General features: G+C 38.4%; 1 protein-coding gene and 1 pseudogene across 2 annotated transcripts in view; one reads left to right on the forward strand and one right to left on the reverse strand.

Annotated features, from left to right (window-relative positions):
• The window catches only part of LOC119521664 (zinc finger protein 30 homolog), a 203,595-nt gene that overhangs the window by 9,579 nt on the left and 169,231 nt on the right, over positions 1-24,785 (forward strand). Inside the window, exons 2-4 of one of the 2 annotated variants that reach the window (XM_037820207.1) lie at positions 17,033-17,113; positions 18,582-18,708; positions 19,646-19,744. In XM_037820207.1, coding sequence (XP_037676135.1) covers positions 17,105-17,113; positions 18,582-18,708; positions 19,646-19,744 — 235 coding nt within the window. In that variant the 5' untranslated portion in view covers positions 17,033-17,104. Of the gene's footprint in view, positions 1-17,032; positions 17,114-18,563; positions 18,709-19,645; positions 19,745-24,785 lie in introns of those variants that run through there. The other variant, XM_037820206.1, reaches the window with a different exon arrangement.
• LOC119521702 lies at positions 4,212-5,453 on the reverse strand (annotated as a pseudogene).

The following is a 24,785-nucleotide window of genomic DNA, read 5'->3' on the forward strand; positions in this document are numbered from 1 at the left end:
TAAATTTCTAACGGAATAAATCCCCTTTATAAAAGCCAATCCATTTTTGGTATTTTGCATAATGGCAGTTTTAGCAAACCAGAACATCTGTGTACAAAGATTTATTTGTAGATATGTGATTCTTTTAATTGCTATTGTAAATGGAATTTTTTTTCTTGATTTATTCTTCCGATTCTTCATTGCTAGTGCATAGAAACACTACTGACTTTTGGGTGTTGATCTTTTACCCTGCCACTTTGCTGAAATTTGTTGTGTATTTTTCAGGATTTTCCGTATACAGGATTATATCATCTGCAAATAGGAAAAGTTTTATTTCTTCCTTTCCAATTTGGATACCTTTTATTTCTGTTTGTTGCCTAATTGCTCTGGTTAGAACTTCCAGTTCAGTATTGAATGATAGTGGTAACAGTGAGTATCCTTTTCTAACTCATGATCGTAGAGAGAAAGTTTTCTGTCTTTCACCATTAAGTATGATGTTAGTTGTGGGTTTTCCATATATGCCCTTTATATTTTGAGGAAGCTTCCTTCTATTCCTAGTTTTCTTAAATGTTTTTATCAAGAAGGGAGGCTGGATTTTGTCAAATGCCATTTCTCCATCAACTGACATGATCATGTGTTTTTTTTCCCCCTCAATATGTTAATGTGGTTTATTACATTAATTGATTTTCTTATGTTGAACCACCCTTGCATACCAAGGATATATCCCACTTGCAACATGGTATATAATTATTTTAATGTGTTGTTGGATTTGGTTTGCCAGTATTTTGTTGAGGATTTTTGCATTCGTATTCAAAGGAGATTTTGGTCTGTAATTTTCTTTTCTTGTGGTACATTTGGCTTTGCTATGAGAGTGACGTTGGCCTCGAAGAATGAATTATGGAATGTTCCCTCTGCTCCAATTTTTTGGAATAGTTTGAAGAGGATTGGTGTTAACTTTTCTTGCAATCTTGGTCAAGTTCCCCTGTGAAGGTATCTGGTCCTGGGCTTCTTCTTTTTTTTTTTTTTTTTTTTCTGTAGGGATGTTTTTGATTACTGATTCAATCTCTTTACTAGTTATTGGTTTGTTGATGTCTCCTATTGCTTCTTGTATCAATGTAGTTACTTTGAATGTTTCTAGGAATTTGACCTTTTCATCTAGGTTATCTAATTTGTTAGTGTATGGTTGTACCCAGTTTCCTCTTATATTCCTTTCTATTTTATTTGGGTTGGTGGTAATATCTACAATTATATTTCTGATTTGTGTCCTCTCTTTTCTTCTTTGTCGATCTAGCTAAAGGTTTGTCAATTTTATTGGTCTTTTCACAAGACCAGCTTTTGGTTATATTGATTCTCTCTGTTGTTTTCTTTTTATTCTCTATTTTATTTATCTCCTCTCTAATCTTTGTTATATTATTTCCTCTGCTTGCTTTGGGTTTAGTTTGCTTTTCTTTTTCTAGTTCTTCCAGTTTTGAGGGCTCTGATTTGAGATCTCTCTTTTTTCCTTTCCTACTCTTTTTTTTGTTGTTGTTGTTAGCTCTGCATTTGCTTTTTTTTTATGAGAGAAATTGTGGGTTTACAGAACAATCATGCATAAAATACAGCATTCCCATACACCACCCAAGCACTAACACCTTGCATTAAAGTGGTACATTTGTTACAATTGATGGTAACATTTTTATAATTGTACTATTAACTAAAGTCCATTGTTTATATTAGGGTTTCTGGCTGCATTTTACATTTTTCATGGAGTGCACATTAGTGGTAGCATATATCTCTCCTTTTGTTTCTGGCTTATTTCATTCAGCATTATGTCTTCAGGGTTAATCCATGTTGCCATATGTTTCAAGACCTAGTTCCTTCTTATTGCTGCATAGTATTCCATTGTATGTATATACACCACATTTTATTTATCCACTCATCTGTTTAAGGACACTTGGATTGTTTCCATCTCTTGGCAATTGTGAACAATGCCGCTATGAACATCGGTGTGCAAATGTCTGTCCATGTCACTTTCAGATCTTCTGGATATACAGCAAGAACTGAAATTGCTGGATTGTAGGGTAACTTGATATCTAGTTTTCTGAGGAACCACCCAACTGTCTTCTACAGTGGCTGTACCATTGTACAATCCCACCAGCAATGAATAAGAGTTACAGTTTCTCCACATCTTCTCCAGCAGTTGTAGTTTCCTGTTTGTTTAATGGCAGCCATTCTTATTGGTGTGAGATGATATCTCATTGTGGTTTTGCTTCTTATTTCCCTAATAGCTAGTAAAGATGAACATTTTTTCATGTATTTTTTAGCCATTTGTATTTCCTCTTCAGAGAAATGTCTTTTCATATCTTTTGCCCATTTTATAATTGGGCTGTTTATACTATTGTTGAATTGTAGGATTCCTTTATATGTGGAAGATATCAGCCTCTTTTGTGTGTCTCAAAAATATTTTGTTTGATCAGCAGTATCTTTTATTTCTATAAGGTCTGCTGTTTTGTCATTTACTATTTCAAATTCTTCTTTATGCTCTTCTACCGTCTTCTTGATGTTCCTTGTATCCTTAGCCATCACACTGAGGTTGTTTTGGAGATTTGTATATACTCCTTTGATTAATTGCTCCAAGTTCTGTATCTCCTCTGGGTTTTTAATTTGGACTTTCGGGTTGTCCATATCTTTTGGTGTCATCATATGCTTTATATTTTCTATTGTTTTTGGCCTCTTGGCATTTGCTTATCTAGATAGGGTTATTTTAGGATATGCAGGATTAATTGAACATTCATCTGTAATTTGGCAGAGCTAAATCTTGGTGGAGTGCACTTTCCCTGTCCTATCAGCAGATGGTGCCCTGAAGCCACCTCTTACCCTCAAGGCAGTTCTCCCCTAACTTCGTCTGTGCACTGAGCAGGGTCCAGACTGTGTGAAAATCCAATCAGTACACCAGTTTTCCTGTGCACTGGGGACTGGCAGCCCTGTGAGTAGGTGGCATGCCCTGTGCAGTTTGGCAGGGATTCCGCTCCAGGACACAGTGGTCATGGCAGTTCTGGGGCTGCGGGTGGAGTACTCTGGGCTGCCGAGCTGCACATCTCACCTTCCAGCTCAAATGCCCCACAGTCCCTGTCTGTCATGCCCCCGCGAGTCCCTGGTTTTGGAGAGGGGCTCCTGCCACTTTCGTGCAGTGCCTTTGTCTCGGTTATGCACACTGCAGGCTTCCAAGGAGGAAGAGTGGAAGCTGCACAAGGCCACCGAATCCCCAGTTCCCTCAAGGGAGCTCTCAGCACGGGGCTGTGAAGGATTATCTCCCTAGTCAGCTGCTGAGATGGGCCTTAGAAAGCTGCTCTCTGTGCTTGGGGGCCAGTCGTCAGCTTGGCAGCTACAGGGCTGTGAAAGGTTATCTCTCCAGCCAACTGCTAGATGGCTGCACAGGGCGTGGAAAGCTGCCCCCTTCCACACTTGGCTGCCTGCTCCAACTGCCAGTCCCTGGCATGGGGGCTCTTGGTCATGGGTCCTCGAAGGGTTAGCACCCCAGCCAAGTGCTAAGAAGGGTAAATGGGGCATGGAAGGCTGCTCCCCTCTGTGCTTTTCAGCAGCTCCAACTGCCCGTTCCCCGGCAGCATTCCAGGCCAAACACCCACGGGTCCTATCCAGTCTCTTGGCTTCTCCGGCTATATACTCACTATGTGGTGTAGAAGTCCTGCCCTGATGGTGGAACCGTGCAACTGCTGTTCTTGAGCGCTTTTCTGTTCTTTATCTAGTGTTTTTTCACAAAGGAGAATTTTGCTCTTTCTCTCCTAATCCGCTATCTTCCCAGAAGTCTCTCTTTTTCTTTTAATGTAAGCATTTAGAGTTATAAATTTCCCTCTCAGTACTGCCTTTGCTGCATCCCATGAGTTGTGGTATGTTGTATTTTCATTTTCATTTGCCTGAAGATATTTCCTAATTTCCCTTATGATTTCCTCTTTAACCCATTAGTTTTTTTTTCCAGTTTTTATTCACAAAGAAAAAGCTCCAGTCCATCTTTTAATTTTTTTGAAAAATTCCTGACATTACAGAACTAAACTGTCTGTTTCCATGACAAACAGAAAAAAAAATTCATGAGCCAAAACAACAACAACAACAAAAAAAAAACAGGGAGAAGCTTATAAAACTAAATATGGATCTCAGCATTAACAGCTGAACAGAGAAAGGAATTAAAATGTTTTAATTAAAAAATCACGAGGGGATGATAAAGCGTCTAGAAACTGAAAATTTACAAACTATTTAAAACCTGGAATCGCTGACTGTTCAGAAACTAGACAGATGGATCGTGGGTGGTGATGAACAGCAGGAAGGGATTATGGATGAATCTGCATTGTTCTAGCTGCTCCCCATACCACTCGTCTCTGAGGAAAGCCTGACATTGATTAGATATTGAGCCAGGCTAATGCTGGCAGCAGATCCAGTGATGGTAACCTGCCTATCAGTAGATCCTTCCACTGGGTTCGCAATTTTGATCTGTGCCCCAGACATCTGACGGATCTCATTGATTTTGGCGCCTTGACGCCCAATTATCCAGCCAATCAAATCGTTTGGAATGGTGAGTTTATGAGAAGTAGTCTGAGCAGATGCATCCAAACCCCAATAGCCTTTCACCTCTGGAGAGCTGGATTCAATGCCACTGAATCCGGTGTTGCCATGCGTCATGGGAAAATGAGACTGTTGCATCGCCAACTGGTGCAGCTTGGTCAAATCTGGCTGTGGAATGGCATACTGTCCTTGAATGGTATAGGCCTCTAGAGGGGGTCCCTCCAGGTCAGGGTTGAGGCACATGGACGGGGTGGTGTGGGGAAAGCTCGCACTGTCGCTGCCTGTGCTGTACCTGTCCTGACCACCTGCAAAGATGACCAGAGAATTGGACAGCTTGGGCCGGTACGGGATGGTCACGTCCTTCGGGGGGCACTGGGAGAGAGTCTCCAACATGACCACGCAGATCTGTTTGACAGACTCAATGGTGGATTGCAGAATACCAGCAAGTGATGGCCCTCTCAATTGAGTTGGGGAACATATCCCCAGCCACCTGGACCTGAGCCCCTGTACTCTCTCGTATTTCCTTGATCTTGCAACCACCTTTCCCAATTGAGAGAGCCACACTGACCAGCAGGGACCACCAGCCTCAGGGTGACTGGGGGTCTACTGGCAGCTGTGCTTTTGGTCATAGAGCTGCTGATGCCCTCTTCCAGTTTGTCAATGACCATAGCGAAGGCTTTAAAGATGGCGTTAGTGGGTCCAGCCAAAGTGATAATTCTCTCAGGACAGTTCCCTTCTGAGATGTTGATACATGCACCACTCTCCTCGCGCATCTTCTTAACTGATTCTCCTTTCTTTCCGATGATACTGCCAACTTCCTTTCCATGCCTAAGTAGCCGGATGGTGACAGTGACATTTAATCCACCTTCAATCACACCAGTGGCCATGTCGAGCAGTGTTCTCGGGAGCTGGACCTTGAGTGGTCAAGTCTTTGGTCACTGGTGGGGGTGAAAGCCAAAAACTGCAGGCACGAGGCGACTGTGGGGAAAGGGGGAGCGGGCGGGAAGGGGAAGGGTGGGAGGCCGGGGCGGAACAATAGGGGCAGGCGGGAAGGCGATGGGGGCCCCCGCGGGCGGGCGGATGAGGAGGAGGAGGAAGGGGGAAAGAGACCCCGGGGCGGGAGGGCGGGAGAGGGCGTAGGCTGCGGCTGCTCCGGCTGCGGCCTCTGCTGGTCTGGCCCCATTAGTTTTTTTAATAGTGTGTTGTTTAATTTCATATATTTGTGAATTTTCCATTTTTCCTTGTGTCGATTTCTAGCTTCATTCGATTGAGGTTGGAAAAAATACTTTGTATGATTTCAGTATTTTTAATTTATTGCGACTTGTTTTGTGAGCTAAGATATTGTCTCTCCCAGAGAATAACACACATGCTCTAGAGAAGAGACATTCTGCTGCTGTTGGGTGATGGTTTAGAGTGCCATTCAAGTCTTGTATTTCCTTATTGAACTTCTGTCTAGTTTTTCTACCTATTATTGAAGGTGGCATTATAAGTCTCCTACTATTAATGTAGAACTATCAATTTCTCCTTTCAAATCAGTCAGTATTTGCTTCAAATATTTTGGGACTGTACAGTCAGGTTCATATATATTTATAATTTTTATGTCTTTTTGTTGAATTGATCCCTTTGTCAGTATATAATGATCATCTTTGTCCCTCATAACTGTTTTTGACTTATTGTCTGTTTATCTGATATTAGTATGGCTATCCAAGCACTCTTTTGGTTAGTACTTGCATTGTATATATTTTTTCCATCCTTTCACTTTTGACCTACTTATAACTTTGAATTTAAGGTGAATTCTTCTAGACAGTATTTAGTTGGCCATGCTTTTTTATCAACTCTGCCTTTTGATTGGACAGTTTAAGCCATTTACATTTAAAGTAAGCACTGATAATGCAGGGCTTTCTTCTGCCCTTTTGCTATTTTTACTTTGTAAGTCTTAAACTTTTTTTAACACTTAATTCTTCCATTAATGCCTACTTTCATATGTATTCGATTTTTGTGTTGTACCATGTGAAGTTCCTTCTCCTTTCTTTCTGAATGTGTTTTTTATGCATTTTCTTTGCATTTACCATGCGGTTAAAATGTAACATTGCAAATATATAACAATAATATTTGATTTAATACCAACTTATCTTGAATAACATACACATACAGTTTTCCTATACCCTCATTCTCCCCATGTTTTTATTGTTGTTTTAAAAATTATATCTTTGTTGTGTGTCCAGAACCATAGATTTTTCATTTCTTTTTTTGCATTTGCATTTTAGCACCTGTGGGAAGTAAGAGGTGGATTTACATAGAAAAAATATAGTACAATAGCACTGGCATTTATGATTATCCACATGGTTACCTTTACCAGAGGTGTTTCTTTCTTTATGCCTGTTTGAACCACTGTCTACTGTCCTCTGCTTTCAGTCTGAAGAGCTCCCTTTGGCATTGCTTGTAAGGCAGGTCTAGTGGTGATCAGCTCCCTCAGCTTGCATTTATCTGGAGCATCTTAATCCCTCCCTTATTCTTGAAAGAAAGTCTCACCAAATATAAAATTCTTTGTTGGCAATTGCTTTCTTTCAGCACTTAGGTATTTCAACCCACTGCCTTCTTGCCTCCAGGGTTTCTCATGAAAAATTGGCTCTTAATCTAATTCAGACTCACTTGTACATAACATACTGCTTGTCTTTTGCAGCTTTCAGAACTCTCTCCTTGTCTTTTGCATTAGACAGTTTGTTCAATATCTGATAAGGCACAGTTTTTTTCATGTTTATCCTGTTTGGTGTTCTCTAGGTTTCTTAGATGTGCATATTCACGTCTTATGCTAAATCATTATTTCTTTGAAAATTCCTTTTGCCCCTTTCTCTTTCTTCTCCTTCTGAGACTCCCCTAATGTGTATATTTGTACACTTGATGGTGTCACAGGGGTGTATGTGTATATTTGTACACTTGATGGTGTCACAGGGGTGTCTTAGGCTATTTTTCCTGTTTTTAATTGTTTTTTCTTTTTGCTCTTCAGTCTGACTCATTTCAGTTGTCTTGTCTTCAAGTTCACTGATTCTTTCTTCTGCCAGCTCCCATCTATTGTTGTAACCCTCCTGGGCATTTTTCATTTCAGTTATTGTGGACTTCAATTCCAGTGGTCCTATTTGGTTCCCTTCTAAAATTTTTGTCTCTTTATTAAGATTCTCATATTGTTCATACTTTGTTTTCCAGTTATTCTTTACCTCTTTCTCTGTATTTTCTTTCATCTCCTTGAGCAAACTGAAGATCATTTTTTAAAGTCTTTGTCCAGAATGTCCACAATCTGGTCCTCTTCATTGGTGTTTTCTAGATTTTTATCCTCTTCCTTTGCATGGTCTATCATTTCTGGTATGTATTTCTTCTGTTTGAAACCAACTTGCGATATGACAGAGATTTTGTTGAGTGTCAGTCCTCCTATCAGGAAAGTCCACCCAAGATGAATGCAGAATGAAGGTTCCTCTCAGTCTTTCCTGAGCCCCTTTCTTTTCCAGGGCTTGTGCTTGCTAGTGGCTTAGGAGTTTGAATGCCTTTTCTACTTCCCAGGTAACAGACCTTCTCCCTCTCCCTGGTTAAAGCAGGTAAGCCTTTGCTCCAGGCTGTCTGCCTCAGTTGTTTCTTAAACTGCTTTTGTTTTCTTAAGCTGTTTTACCTGGGGGCAAATTCTGGGAATGGGGGCATGCTAGAAAGGCTTTCCCAGTCAGTCTTAAGCCACTGGAATAAGGCCAGGTACTCACAAATGGAGTGCAAGTCAGTCCTAAACTGCCCTGGAGAGGGTGAGGGAGGGGCCTGGAAGGGCCCCAGGAACTTCTTCCATGACTCTCCAAAGCTGTGCTTTTTTAACCTGCCTGGCAGATACAGCTCTTCAACTGTTCTCTGCAGCTCTGAGGAAGGATACTGTCCCTAAATCTCCTCTGCCACCTTTTCTGGGGTGGGTTGAAACAATGAGCTCAGTCAAAGTCGGGGCCCCAGTGACCTGAAGCAGCTAATCAAAAGCCATGATCAGCAATGAGCCCCATGTCCACCCTGGTTCTTGAGGAAGTGGACTTTTATGTCCCTTTCTGGCACCAACAAACTACGCCAGGTGCTAGACCCCACTGTTGCCTGCTGTGAAAGTGTGGCCTTGGTGTCACTAATGCAGAGAGAGCAGTTTACTGGTATTTACTGCAATGTACCAGCTTCTTCCTCCTAAGGTTCCCTGGATGCTGTATGGTGTTCTACTGGACTCTGGAGTTTTGAAATATTTGATTCAGATAGTTCCTGCCTGTTTGATAATTGTTCTCATTGAGGGACTGATTCCTGGAACTTCATACTTCACCATCTTCCCACAATCTCTCTGGACTTTTCTTTGTTGGGAGGTTTTCAAATTACTTATTATAGGTGTAAATACTTGTTATAGGTTAATTGAAAGTTTCCTCTTTTTTTTTCTTTTGCATCAGATTAGGTAATTTGTATATTTCAAGGAATTTGTAGATATCCAGGTTTTCAAATTTTTTGGCCTGTAGTTCATTGAACAGGCTTATAATCCTTTTTACATTTACACCTGATTTTAGTTTCCTGAGTTCTCTGCCTCTTTTTCTTTGTCAATCTGGCTATTGTTCTTTTTAAAAAACCAACTTTTGGTTTTGTTGGTTCTATTGTTTTCAGTTCTTTATTTCATTAACTTTGCTCCAATCTTGACTATTTCTATGCTGTTACTTATTTTTGGTTTAGTTTGCTTTTCTTGTTCTAGTTTATTTAGGTATGAATTTAGGTTATTGATTTGTGATCTCTGCATCCCTTACGTTTTGGTATGTTGTGTTTTGTTTTCAAATCACTCCTGTGATTTCTTCCTTGACCTGTTGGTTGATTAATAGTCTGTTGTTTAATTTCCACTGTTCTGGTTTGCTAAAACTGCCAGAATGCAAAATACCAGAAATGGATTGACTTTTTTCTTTGAAATAATTTCAAACTTACAGGACAGTTGTAATAATAATACAAACTCCATACAGAGAACTCCATCATACCCCACCCCCTCAGATACCAGATCCACCAATACTAACATTTTGCAGCATATGCTGTATATTCTTTTTTTAACTTTATTTATTGTAAAATTAAAAAACAAACAAAAATACATTGCAAACAAAACAAAGCAAAGGATTAAGAAAAACAAATAACCTAAAATAATTACAATGCTTCCAACATGTTCCTACCATAGTCCAAGAAAATTAACAAACTTTAATCAAACAAAGGCATAAAAAAAACCAAATAACTTAAAATAACTACTTTGAAGCTAATTTTTTAATGCAATAGCTTTTTTTTTACTTTATCAAAAAATTAAAAACAAAACAAAACAAAGAAATAAGAAAAACAAATAATCTAAAATAACTTCAGTGCTTCCAACGTGTTCCTACCATACCTAAGAAAATTTGCAAACCATAATCATTCTTGAGCATTCTCATAACATTGAGATTACCCTCAATAGCTTATCTGTTCTTATTAGATTATCGTTCCCCCTTCACTAGTTGCTGTCTATTGCGAGGTCCCCTACATTCTATAGTATAAAATATTTATTTTACATTTTTCCCAGATTTCAGATTAGTGGTAACATACAATATCTCTCTTTTAGTGTCTGGCTTATTTCACTTGGCATTATGTCTTCAAGGTTCATCCATGTTATATTTTTCATGACCTTGTTCCTTCTTTCTGCCGCGTAGTATTCCATTGTGTGTATGTACCACATTTTGTTTACGCATTTGTTGAAGGACATTTGGATTGTTTCCATTTCTTGGCAATTGTGAATAATGTCGCTACAAACATTGGTGTGCAAACATCTGTTCGTATCACTGATTTCAGATCTTCTGGGTTTATAATGAGAAGTGAAATTGCTGGATTGAAGGGCAACTCGATATCTGATTTTCTAAGGCACCACCAGACTATCCTCCAGAGTGGCTGTACCATTATACAGTCCACCAGCAATGAATAAGAGTTCCAATTTCTCCACATCCCTTCCAGCATTTGTAGTTTCCTGTTTGTTTAATGGCAGTCATTCTAATTGGTGTGAGATAATGTCTCATTGTGGTCTTAATTTGCATCTCCCTAATAGCTAGTGAAGATGAATATTTTTCATGTGTTTTTTAGCCATTTGTATTTCCTCTTCAGTGAAATGTCTTTTCATATCTTTTGCTCATTTTATAATTGGGCTGTTTGTACTATTATCATTGAGTTGTAGGATTTCTTTATATATGCAAGATATCAGTCTTTTGTCAGATACATGGTTTCCAAATATTTTTCCCATTAAGATGGCTGCATTTTCACTTTTTTTGACAAATTCCTTTGAGGTACAGAAGCTTTTAATTTTGTGGAGTTACCATTTATCTATTTTTTTCTTCCATTGCTTGTGCTGTGGGTGTAAAGTCTAAGAAGTAACCTCCTAATACAAGGCCTTGAAGATGTTTCCCTACATTATCTTCTAGGAGTTTTATGGTACTGTCTCTTATATTGAAGTCTTTGATCCACCTTGAGTTAATTTTTTGTGAGGTAGGGGTCCTCTTTCATTCTTTTGGATATAGATATCCAGTTCTCCCAGCCTCATATGTTAAAGATACTGTTATGTCCCTGTTTAGTGGATTTGGGAGCCTTATCAAAGATCAGTCAGTCCTAGATCTGGGGGTCTATTTCCAAATTCTCAATTCAATTCCATTGATTGATATGTCTATCTTTGTGCCAATACCATGCTGTTTTGGCTACTGTGGCTTTATAGTAAGCTTCCAAGTCAGGAATTACAAGTCTTCCCACTTTGTTTTTCTTTTTTAGAATGTTTTTAGAAATTCAAGGCATCTTCCCCTTCCAAATAAATTTGATTACTAGCTTTTCCAAGTCTGCAAAGTAGGTTGTTGGAATTTTGATTGGAATTGCATTGAATCTGTAGATGAGTTTGGGTAAAATTGACATCTTAACAACATTTAGCCTTCCTGTCCATGAACACAGAGTATTTTTCCATCTGTTCAGGTCCCCTTCTATTTTGTTTAGTAAAGTTATGTAGTGTTCTATGTATAGGTCTTTTACATCCTTGGTTAAGTTTCTTCCTATGTACTTGATTTTTTTAGTTGCTATTGAGAATGGAATATTTTCTTGAGTGTCTCTTCAGTTAGGTCATTTATAGTGTATAGGAACATTACTAACTTATGTGCATTAATCTTTTATCCCACTACTTTGCTAAATTTATTAGGTCAAGTAGCTGTATCGCCTTTCTCTCAGGATTTTCCAAATGTAAGATCATATCATCTGCATATAATGACTGTTTTACTTCTTCCTTTCCAATTTGTATGCCTTTTATTTCTCTGTCTTGCAGGATCGCTCAGGCTAGCACTTCTAGCACAATGCTGAATAACAGTGGTGACAATGGGCATCCTTGTCAAGTTCCTGATCTTAGAGGGAAGGCTTTCAATCTCTCACCGTTGAGTACTATGCTGACTGTGGGTTTTTCATATATGTCTTTATTATTGGGGAAGTTTCCTTCAATTCCTACCTTTTGAGTGTTTTTATGAAAAAAGTATGCTGGATTTTGTCAAAAGCTTTTTCAGTAGCTATTGAGATGATCATTTGATTTTTATCTTTTGATTTGTTAATGTGTTGTATTACAATGATTTATTTTCTTATGTTAAACCATACTTGCATGCCTGGAATGAACCCCACTTGGTCATGGTGTATGATTTTTTTTAAGTGTCTGGATTCAGTTTGCAAGTCTTCTGTTGAGAATTTTTGCATCTATATTCATGAGGAAGATTGGCCTGTAGTTTTCCTTTCTTGTAGCATCTTTACCTGGTTTTGGTATTAGAGTGATGTTAATGTCATAAAATGAGTTAGTCAGTATTCCATTTTCTTCAGTTTTTTGAAAGAGTTTAAGTAAGACTGATGTCAGTTCTTTTTGGAAAGTTTGGTAGAATTCCCCTGTGAAGCCATCCAGTCCTGGGCATTTATTTGTGGGAAGCTTTTTGATGACTGATTGGATCTCTTTGCTTGTGATTGGTTTGTTGAGGTCTAGTTCTTCTCTCATCAGTCTAGGTTGTTTATGTGTTTCCAGGAAATTGTCCATTTTCTCTATATTATCTAGCTTGTTGGTTGACAGTTGTTCATTGTATCCTCTTACGATTTTTAAAATTTTTTCAGGATCTGCAGTAATGTCACCTCTCTCATTTATTATTTTATCTATTTGGGTTGTCTCTCTTTTTAATTTTGTCAGTCTAGCTAAGGGCTTGTCAATCTTTTTGATCTCAAAGAACCAACTTTTGGTTTTATTTATTCTCTCTCTTGTTTTTTTGTTCTCTGTGTCATCTGTTTCTGCTTTAATCCTTGTTATTTCTTTTCTTCTACTTGGTTTAGGATTAGTTTGCTAATTCTTTGTTGACAGTTTTTTTTTTTTTTTTTTTTTTTTTAAGGACTTTAAATATGTCATCCCACTGTCTCCTGGTCTCCATGGTTTCTGATGAGAAATGTGCTCTTAGTCTCTCTGGGAATACCTTTTCTGCTGCCCTCCCCTTGTCCTTCTGGGACTCCAGTGATGCCTCTGTTGGTGTACTTGATGATGTCCCACAGGTCCCTCAGGCTCTGTTCATTTTTATTTATTTATTTCCTTCTATTCCTCACACTGGATAGTTTAATTGTCTTGTCTTCAGGTTTGCTGATCTTTTCTTCTTCCTGTTCACATCTGCCGTTGAATCCCTCTAGGGAGTTTTTCATTTCATTTATTGTCCTTTGCCACTCCAAAATTTTTGATTGGCTTTTTTTTTAATATTCATTTTATTGAGATATATTCACATACCACGCAGTCATACAAAACAAATTGTACATTCGATTGTTCACAGTACCTTTACATAGTTGTACATTCATCACCTAAATCAATCCCTGACACCTTCATTACCCCACACACACAAAAAACAAGAATAATAATTAAAGTGAAAAAGAGCAATTAAAGTAAAAAAGAACACTGGGTGCCTTTGTCTGTTTGTTTGTTTGTTTCCTTCCCCTATTTTTCTACTCATCCATCCATAAACTAGACAAAGGGGAGTATGGTCCTTATGGCTTTCCCAATCCCATTGTCACCCCTCGTAAGCTACATTTTTATACAGTTGTCTTCAAGATTCATGGGTTCTGGGTTGTAGTTTGATAGTTTTAGGTATCTACCACCAGCTACCCCAATTCATTAGAACCTAAAAAGGGTTGTCTATATTGTGTGTAAGAGTGCCCACCAGAGTGACCTCTCGGCTCCTTTTGGAATCTCTCTGCCACTGAAGTTTATTTCATTTCCATTCACATCCCCTTTTTGGTCAAGAAGATGTTCTCCATCCCGTGAAGCCGGGTCTGCATTCCTCCCCAGGAGTCATATTCCACGTTGGATTGTCTTCTTTTTTATAATTTCTCTTTGTTTAAGCATCATTTTCCTAATATCCTTTAGTTCTTTGTATATGGATTCCTTTAGCACATTGAACATATTTAAGACAGTTGATTTAAGGTCTTTGACTAATAATTCCAAAGTATAGGTGTCCTCAGGGATGGTTTCTGGCAAATTGGTTTGTTTGTGTTTTGCTTTTGTTTTTGTTTTTTTCTGTGAATGGGCCATGCTTTCCTGTTTCTTTGTGTAATTTAAATTTTTTTTTTTTTTTGCACGTGGAGAACTGGACATTCTGAATATTATGTTGTTATAACTCTGGAAGTCAAGTTTTCCCACTTCTCTGGGATTGCTAGGTTTTTTGTTTTCCTTGTTGAGGGCTGGAGCCACGAACTTGTGATGTTTCCAAACTATTTTTGCTCCCAAATAGAGAATAGGAAAAGAGAAAGAAAAATAAAGAAGAAGAAGAAAATGAGGTAATGCTGCATTAAGACTCCCACACTGCTTTTGCCTGAGTGCATTTGAAACAGTGGCCCGCCTCGGTGCCATCCACCCAGCACTCTGAAATAGCTGGTCAGAAGCCGTGATCAGTGATCAGAATACACAGTCCTTGATATTTAAAGACTAGGTCCTTATAGGCCAACCTGGCATCACCAGTACCTGGAGTCTAGGTTGTAGTCCTCATAGCTGCCTGTCACATGGTTGAGGGATGGGGGATGGTAGATGCTACACAGAAGGTAAAATTTACTGATATTGCTGCAGTTTACCAGCCTCTTCATCCAGCTCTTCCCTGGATGCTCTAATATTCAACAGACTCCAGAGTTAAAAACTAACCGATTCATACAATTCCTGCCTGTTGAATAGTTATTTTAGTGGAAAGACCAATTTCTGAAGCTTCCTTCTGTGCTATATTCCTACGATCTCTATTAATCTCTCCCTCATTTTTGTAATATATTCTAGACTGGCATTTATTTTAAGTATTTTAAATATTTCCTCCCACCACCTGCTTACTTCCATGGTTTCTGATGAGAAATTGGTACTTAATCTTATTGGGGCTCCTTTGCACATGATGGCCTTGCTTCTCTCTTGGAGCCTTCAGTATTTTCTCTTTGTATTTGCATGTGACACTTTGTAGTACGTCTGAGTATGGATCTCTTCAAGTTTTTCTTTTTTGGGGTTCACTGGGCTCCTTGATGTGTATATTCTTCCTTTCTTTAAATTTGGGAAGTTTTCTGCTATCATGTCTTTGAATATTCTTTTTGCCTCTTTCTTTCTTCTCCTTCTGGGACTTCCATAATGTGTATATTGATATTCTTGATGTCCCACAGGTATTTTAGGCTTTGTTCAGATTTCTTCATTCTTTTTCTTTTCTGTTTCTTAGCCTAAATAATTTCATTTGTCTTCCCTTTGAGTTCATTGATTCTTTCTTCTGCCAGCTCCAATCTGCTGTTGAAGCTCTTCTAGGGAATGTTTTTTATTTCAGTTATTGTGGTCTTCAATACTAGTATGTGTGTTTGGTTCCTTTTTATAATTTCTGTCTCCTTATTGAGATTCTCACTTCGTCCCTGTCTTTCCTTAGGCTCTTTGAGCACATTTAATATCACTTTTTAAAAGTCTTTGATATATATTGAAATGCTGGCCTTCTTTGTTTACGGTTTCTGATGTTTTATCTGTTCCTTTGGGTGGGCCATCATTTCCTACTTGTTTGTCTTGTAATTCTTTGTTGCACACTATACATTTTAGTGTTTTAATGTGTACTGTGGAATTTAGTCCCTGAGCTGTCCCTTAAATTTGTATCCTGCTTGTGATATGACAGATTTCCTTGAGTGCCAGGAGCTAATAAAAACGAACAAATCAATGCCAAAAAAGCACCTTTCCCAATATTTGCACATTGGTTCTGTGTAGGCTAGTTCTCTTCTTCAGAACTTAGCTTTCTTAACAAGAAGATGAGACCAAGGCAAAAAGTACAGGATGCTGTCTGGCCTTTTTGAGCTTGAGTCTTGTCCTGGGCATGCACCTGTGGCCTTAGGAATTCCCTTTTTCTTTTTTTTTTTATAGGGATCAGAATGCCACCTGTTCTCACTATGAAATAGTTACCTTCCTTCTGGTTGCTCTGTTGTGCATCTTAAAGTTAATAATCCTTTGCCCCATGCTGACTTAAGTTGATTATTTCTTACACTGATATAGTCCTCTGCAAACTGCTTCTGCATACAGGGCCTGTTCTGGGTCAGAAGCCAGAATCAGGTATCCTGGTTCAGTCTTTCAGGCTCCCAGATAGATTACCACAGATATACATGCACCCCAGTGTGTGCATGGGGGTTACTCTGCTTGCTCCAGAACAGGGCCAGGGACCCACACTGAGAGTGCAGACTGACTCCACATTGAGCCAAGGAGAGGAAAGGGGAGGAGCCAGCAAGGGTTCCTTGAGTTTCTCAAGTATTGTTTTCTTGATTCAGCCTCACCCTGTAACTGCAACCCTTTATTTTCTGGAGCTCTGAGGAAGAAGGATCTGCCAAGTGTTGCTAGTTGTTCAAAGATTCTGTGGGGCAACAGAATGCTGTAGTGTCTCAAACTGCCGTCTTAGTTGACTAGAACAGAAAGGAGTGCTACCCATTAGTATAATTTAAAGATCCACATGTAATTCTAATATACAGCTAACTTTGGCAGATTCTTGTCTATTCTGTTTTCTATCTTCAGGTTTGGGGAGGCCAGTCAGATTCCTAAGGCCACCAAGGAAGTTCTGGTTTAGATGTCTGGCTGCTTCTCAGCTGAGAAGGTGGGAATGGAAGGAGCGTCTGCTCAGGGCAGGTCTGGGCAGCCTACTCTCAGGTCCAGATCAGGCTTCTTGGAGTTGGGGACTAACTGGAAATCTTCCTGCTGAAGTATCTGAGCCTGTGCTATACTATAGGAGAGCCTCTGCTCTTTGTCCATTTTTGTATAGCTGATTTCTCTGGTCTGGGGGAAGACATGTTTGTCTGAAGTATCTCTTACCTCTCATAAGTTATGTGTATGTTTGGGGTGATGCATGTTAGAATGGAAAAGTAGAAATAGATTTTTAAACTCATTTGAGGAGCTCTGAGGCAGTTCTGTTCTCATGACTTCATATTGTTTCCTCAGATCTGGCTTCTTGGACTCTGCTTCTTCATTAAAGAACCTTGAAGAAAATTTACCGATTCTTGCAGTTCTGAAATGGCTCATGTAAGTTGGTGTTTCTGTCTATTTGGAAGTCTGTCAATTTATCAAGTTATAGGAACAGTCTCATTTGTTATTCTGAAACTTCCTAAGAGAGCCGCATCCTACAGTTCTCTCTAGTCTCTCCCATTCCAGTGAGGGGCAGAGCCAGTCAACCCAGGTCCCTCCTATGTGCCCTTCTCTTCTCCAACCCACGTCCATGGGTGCACACTGGCCAAATCATTCAGCATCTCCTGTAGGCTCACTCTTTATCTAGAGCAGAGAGGTAGCAGAAATGAAGTCCCTAGAGCGAGGTATTTGATCCAGGACTCTCAGGACTGAAGTACACCTGAAAGTAGCACCTTGCAAAAGAAATATAACACAAGCCACATATGTGATCTTCAGTTTGCAGCCATATTTGAAAAGTATAGACAAATATGCAAGGCATACAGATTATTTGAAATTTGATAATAGTTATGTTAAAAAAATAAAGACAGAAGTGCAATTGATTTTAATATATTTTACTTAATCTAATACAGCCAAAATATTGTCATTTCAACATGTATATCAGTATAAAAATTATTGTGATATTTTACCTTCTTTTATTCTTTCTTAATTCTTTGATATCTGGTGTCTGTATTTTATACTTACAGCTCATCTGAATTTGGACTAGCCACAATTCAAATGCTCAAAAACCACATGTGGTTAAGCTATCATAGTGGACATGGTAGTTTTAGAGAGGTTGTATAACCTAAATCCTAAATATAAAATGATGATTAAGCCAAGGATATCCATGAAATGGGCTATTGTGTAGTAAATTAAAAATAATAAAGTATTTGTTATAACAAGGAAAAAATGCTAATGATGCAACATAATGATGACCTTAAGTTGAAAAGGATTTCTTTAATTGTGTTCAAACTCTACTTTTTAAATATAGAGACTTTATAATTCATTTGGGGGAAAAATTCTATCAATTAACTTTTCTAATCCTCACAGGATTAAATCATATTTATTGAGAATTTCTTCAGGAGCCCAATCGCAAGATGTGCTCTTGTGAACAGTATTCTACTTAATTAGGAAATTCTGATAATTACCTGTAAAAATCTGGAAATATATAAAATTAAGTATCCTATAGTATGTAAGAAGATTTGGCTGTAGCAGGGTGAGCAAACTACAATTCATGAGCCAAATTTAGCTCATGGTCTGTTTTTGTACAGCTTGCAAGCTAAGAATGGTTTTTACATTTTTAAAGAAGAATATATGACAGAGACCACATGTAGCAAGCCCTTTACAAAAAAAGTTTGCTGACCCCTGGTCTACATTAATAGGAATCTTCAAGAACATGTAAATAAATACTCTGCTTCAGTCACATTCCTTTTCTTACTGTCACCTACCCACATCACAGGCTTCTAGGCCCAGCCTATTTGTTTGATATATTCCCCCTTCAAAATATTTTCTTTAACTTTACAAATAATACATGGGGTTGTCATTTCAGGATATGGTGATGTTCAGAGATGTGGCTGTAGACTTTTCTCAGGAAGAGTGGGAATGCCTGGACTCATATCAGAGGAATTTGTACAGGGATGTGATATTAGAGATCTATAGCAACCTGGTATCACTGGGTAAGCTTACCTTTCTCAAATAATTTAGGAATTATTAGGACTGAATCTCAGGGCTGCCTTTCTAGAAATAAATTGAATATCTACTTTGTAGTTTGGGATTAGGCACCTCTGTTAAGTACCTTCATCTTCCCCCATAATTCAATGACCTTTATACCATCCTCTGTCCTTTTCTGTATTTGCCTCTCTTTAAGACAGCTGGATTTTAACTCTTGGACACTAACAGCAAAACCACTGTCAAATCTGGTTTCATACTGCTATAGATGGTCTGTGTTATTTGCTGACCTGCAAATGAGAATAGCAAGACAGGTGTCTGGTGCTATATTAAAAGAGTGTATATGATATATATGATTCTGGGTTGAATCAAGAGTTTGTAAAACTCAAGTGGACATATTCAATTTCCTACAACAGATATTTTATCTTTTAACTGCTTTGTGATTTAAAGTTTAAAATCCCAGAACTTCATATTTAACATTTCCTGGGAAGAAACTAAATATCTTCCTCTTAGCAAGTTGGATTTTAAAAATAGTAAAAATTGTAACCAATAAGCTTATATAGTGCATATTATATAATAGGCACTCATCTAAGCACTTTATGTATATTAAATCAAACCTCACAACAATCCTATGTGGTAGACATTGTTAATCCCTTTTTACAATTGAAAAAGTTGAAAAGAGACATTAAATTATTTGTCCTAGTGACCCAGGTGAAAAAGAGGCAGGTGTTGAAACTAGTGCTCTCAACCATTACTTCCTCCCAAAAGACAGAGCATGTTTGAGTTTACATTAAAGTAAGACCATATCCCTATCTCTCTGTTGTTATTACTTTAGATCCTAAAATGGCTCCAATTTGAATGTTGTACAGTCCTATCACCCTTCTTTGTTCTAAAGGCTTGATTAAGTAAATTCCTTATTTCTTTCTCATGTTCTATTCTTTCAAGCAGGATGTTCCATTTCTAAGCCAGGTGTAATTACCTTATTGGAGCAAGGGAAAGAACCCTGGATGGATATGAAGGATGAGGAAAGAAGATGGATCCTGGGTGAGTGCTAGGCAGTCAGCGATAAGCCGTCATGGTATGGCACAGCCCTGCTGGGCTGGGAGGAGACACACCCCTTAACTGTTCTTGGTGAAAAAAAGACCTGAAACCTGGGAAGAAAACTTGAATCTTCTCAGCCTGAGCCACCAAAGAAATTTCATCCATACTTAACACTTGTTCTTGTTTTCTCCTCTCTCACATTTCCCTCCCATTTCAATGGGGGAAAGCTTTCTTCCCTAATGACAATCTTTTTTGCCTGTATTTTGGATCTAATTCCTTTCTGGCTCATCTTTTGTTTTTCAACTTTTATGTATGCATTTCTTAATTGCACTTTTCTCATGGAGTTTATAGTGTAGTAGGAGAATCATATGGTAAATAAGTAAACAAATAAATTGATTACTAAATATCATGAAGTGATAACAGGAAATAGAATAAGAATATAGAGAATTATGATGAGTGAATGGGGTAATTTAGATAGGGTGGTCAGGTTAGAGGAGCCAGTTTGAAGAGGCTCCATATGGCCAAAGATAAAACCAGTTGAGCACCAATACATGTAACCACAGTGCATTGGAACATATATAATATGCTTAATTCCATAAATTCTTCAATGATTCTAAAAGTAAATCATACACCACTGGAAGATCCTAGGGAACGAACTTATTTAGAAAATGTAAATTTAAAGAAAAAGAAGCATTTTTCCTGCCTTTCCTATATGAACTGTACCAATGGGTAGTAGAGGGAGGAGGGATGTTTCTCTTAGTAAAGGTATTTAGTGAATAAATGAAGAAGGTATGGTAGAATTAGCATATAACTGTTTTAGAACCCATAATGAGTAGACCTAAGCATTGAACATCAGCGCCAATAGCATCACAGAAATGAAGAAAATCAGACATTTATGTTTCTTCTAAAGGAAGAACACACTATCACCTACGAAGTAAATTTGCAGATAAAATTGGTCTTAAATCTGATCAAGCATTAGAGCCAACTACCAGTTTATGGGAAGAAAATAGAGGAGCATGTTCTGCTAGCCCTTGGGAACCCAGTAAGCAAAATTCTGACTATGGGAAACTATAGACCAAAAATAGTTTTTTTCAACAATTAAATGTAAGGGAAATCAAAAGATAGTAGGAGAACATATAGTTGCCAGTTGTACTGTATGGACTTTATTTAGATCAATTTTTTTAAATTTGTTTAAATTTAATGTGTGAGACAGTTGTAAATTTGTAAACTTGTTTTTGATGATATTAAAGAATCACTGTTCATTTTTTTTTAAGTTTGAGTAATAGTATCTTGGTTATATTTTTAAAAAAAAATAGAGATAAGTACTGAAATAATACAAATGAAATGATATGCCATCAGGGATTTGCCTCAGAATAATGTGAGGAGGGGGGATTGAGGTCTCCATAGGCCAGGATTGCCCATGGATTGATGGTTGTTAGGGCTGGTTGATAGATTCATGGAGATTTATTATACTGTTCTGCCTACTTTTGTGTATATTAGAAATTCTCTGTAATTTTTTTTTTTAAGTTACTGGGAGATAAAAGAAAAATGGGAGGTGAGGCAATGATGAAAATAAATACACACAATTTTTGAGGAATTTTTCCAGAAAAGGGAAGGAAACATGGGAACAGGGAATTTAAGATTTGAGGTGTTAGAAGCATGTTTGTAGGCTAAAAGGAATGATTTCAAAGGAAGAAAATTGATGGAGTAAAGAGAAAAGGATAATTTTGTAAGCAATGACCTTCAGTAGTTGGGGGGTGGGGAGTAGGAGCCAATACATGAAGGAAACCATGTCTATGATATAGACACAGACACAGGGATTGGATAATGTGGTGAGGAGGAGAATACATATTTTTCTTGTAATTGCTTCTGATTCCTTGATGAAATAAGCAGTAAGATTATAAGCAGTATATGAGGATTATTCAGTGTTTCATTGGAATTCAGTATGGATTATTCAATATATGGTCATTTTTGATTCTCAGAAATACAATTCTGTGGTCTTAGGGTTTTAACATTTTCAATTCTCTTGATACAGTAACTCTGGTGTTAATTTAACTAGAATGTCCTTGGTCATAAATATTTTGTATCCCATATTGTCTTGTATCAGCAAAAGATAATAAAAGACATAATAACCTCAGGAAACAAAGTAATTTTATGATAAGGTAATTTACTCCTTATTTTCTCTTTCAAGTTGATGCCTGCAAAGGGCAATCACATTTCTCCTTTTATATTGATCTAATAAGATAGGCTAATATTTTGTTTCGCATTAGCACTTGTTCCAGTTTGCTAAAGCTGCCGTTACGCAAAACACCAGAAATGGATTGGCTTTTTTTTTTAAATTTTATTTTGAAATAAATTCAAAGTTACAGGAACAGTTGCAAAAACAATACAAACTCCATACACAGCATACCCTGACCCCCCTCCCCCAATACCCCGATCCATCAACTTTAACATGCTGTCACACCGCCATTTCTTTCTTTCCCTCCCTCCCTCCCTATCATCCATCATCTATTGCTCTGTCTTCTGAACATATGAGAGCAAGCTGCACACATCCTTGAACAAACACTATAATTCACATATACAATTCCCATGAACAAGAACATTCTTTTGTGCAGTCCCATTAAGCACAGCTAAGAAGTTCAAGAAATTCAACATTGATACAAAGCTTACATTCTATATTTCCTTTTTTTTTTTCCTTATGTCCCAACTGTGTCCCTTTGAGCCTCCTGTCCTCCATCCTCAGATCCCATCCAGGATCATCCTTGGCATTCAATTGTCATCTATTTAGACAGTCTTTTTTTTTTTTCTCCCCAACTGTGGAAACATATATATAGCCTAAATCTTCCCATTCCACCCCCTCCCTAGCATTCCATTAGTGGGATTAATCACATTTAGAATGTTGTAATGCTATCACCTTCCCACCATCCATTACTAGAAATTTCCCTTCACCTCAAACAGCAACCCTACACTCATTTCTTAACTCCCCATTGCCCCTTCCCCCACTTCTCATAACCCATACTCTACTTTTCACCTCTATGGTCATATTCTCTGATAATTTCTTTGTGTTTGCTGTGGGGCTTAAATTTAACCTCTTAAATCCATAACAATCTTGGTTTTCTTTGATACCAACTTAACTTCAATAGGACCCATAAACTATGTTTCTATACTCCTCCATTCCCCCGCCTTTATATAGTTCTTGTCAAAAATTACATATTTTACATTGAGTCCAAAACCACTGAGTTGTCATTAGAGTTTATGTATTTTATATTGTGTAGGAAGTAAACAGTGGAGTTACAAATAAAAAATTATTGACTTCTATTTGTATTCCATTGTGGTCAGAGAATGTGCTTTGAATATATTCAGTTGTTGTTTTTTTTAAATTTATTCAGGCTTGTTTTATGTCCCAGCATATGGTCTATTCTGGAGAAAGATCCGTGATCACTAGAGAAAAATGTGTGTCCTGGTGATTTGGGATGTAAGGCTCCATATATGTCTGTTAAAATTCTCTATATCTCTCTCTCCTTTCTTTGTCTGTCGGTAGGGCTCCCTTTAGTATCTGAAGTAGGGCAAGTCTTTTATTGGCAAAATTTCTCAGCATTTGTTTGTCTGTGAAAAATTTAAGCTCTCCCTCAAATTTGAAGGAGAATTTTCCTGGATAAAGTATTCTTGGTTGGAAATTTTTCTCTCTCAGAATTTTAAATATGCCATGCCACTGCCTTCTTGCCTCCATGGTGGCTGCTGAGTAGACACTACTTCGTCTTATGTTGTTTCCTTTGTATGTGATGAATTGCTTTTCTCTTGCTGCTTTCAGAACTTGCTCCTTCTCTTCAGTATTTGGCAGTCTGATCAGAATATGTCTTGGAGTGGGTTTATTTGGATTTATTCTATTTGGAGTTCGCTGGGCATTTATGCTTTGTGTATTTATATTGTGTAGAAGGTTTGGGAAGTTTTCCCCAACAATTTCTTTGAATACTCTTTCTAGACCTTTACCCTTCTCTTCCCCTTCTGGGACACCAATGAGTCTTAAATTTGGATGTTTTATTTTATCTATCATATCCCTGAGATCCATTTTGATTTTTTCGATTTTTTTCTCCATTCTTTCTTTTGTTCTTTCATTTTCTGTTCTGTGGTCCTCTAGGACACTTAGTCATTGTTCATCTTCCTCTAATCTTGTGTTCTGAGTATCCAGAGTCTTTTTAATTTGGCCAACAGTTTCTTTTATTTCCATAAGATCTTGTATTTTTTTATTTAGTCTTGCAATTTCTTCTTTATGCTCTTCTAGGGTCTTCTTCATGTCCTTTATATCCTGTGCCATGCTCTTCTTCATGTCCTTTATATCCTGTGCCATGCTCTCATTCTTTGACTGTAGTCCTTTGATTAATTGCGCCAAGTACTGTGTCTCTTCTGATTGTTTGATTTGGGTGTTTGGAATTGGGTTCTCCATATCATCTGGTTTTAGCAAATGCTTTAAGATTTTCTGTTGTTTTTGGCCTCTTGGCATTTGCTTTGCTTGATAGCTGTGATCTTCCAGGACCGCTGCTGAGGGAAGGCTGTGCTATGTCACAAGAGTGCGCCTTCCCTCAAGGGAAGCCCTGGGCCGCTGGGCCGTGCACTGGCGCTCCCAGCCTGATGCATAAATGGCTCAATGCGGCGTATCAACCCCCCTTTTCGCACAGCTCTGCCTTCCCAACTCCAGGAAAACTAGCTCTGGGTGCACCCAAGACCACTGTCCACGGCCGATATTGTGGCGTGTGCGCGGTGCCATGGGATACACTCCCCGTCAGACTGGGTTTCCTGGCGTGGCTCTGGGCTGCGGGTCCGGCCCCGGGCAGGAGTGTTGCCAGCACGCCAGGAAGCCAGCTGCAAGGGGCGTGGTTTCTTTCTCCTTTTGGCTCTCCCCTCTGTCCCTCTGTCTGCGGGACAATCAGCAGTGGGTGTGGGGAGGGCTATCCTCCACGCCAGACACCGAGGCGTTGGCTATAGCCAGCTCCTGCAGTGCCTCACTGTGCAGTTCTCACTGCCGTATCTGTAGCTGCTCCCGGGT

Source organism: Choloepus didactylus, chromosome 27 (assembly GCF_015220235.1).
Source record: "Choloepus didactylus isolate mChoDid1 chromosome 27, mChoDid1.pri, whole genome shotgun sequence".
NCBI lineage: Eukaryota > Metazoa > Chordata > Mammalia > Pilosa > Megalonychidae > Choloepus > Choloepus didactylus.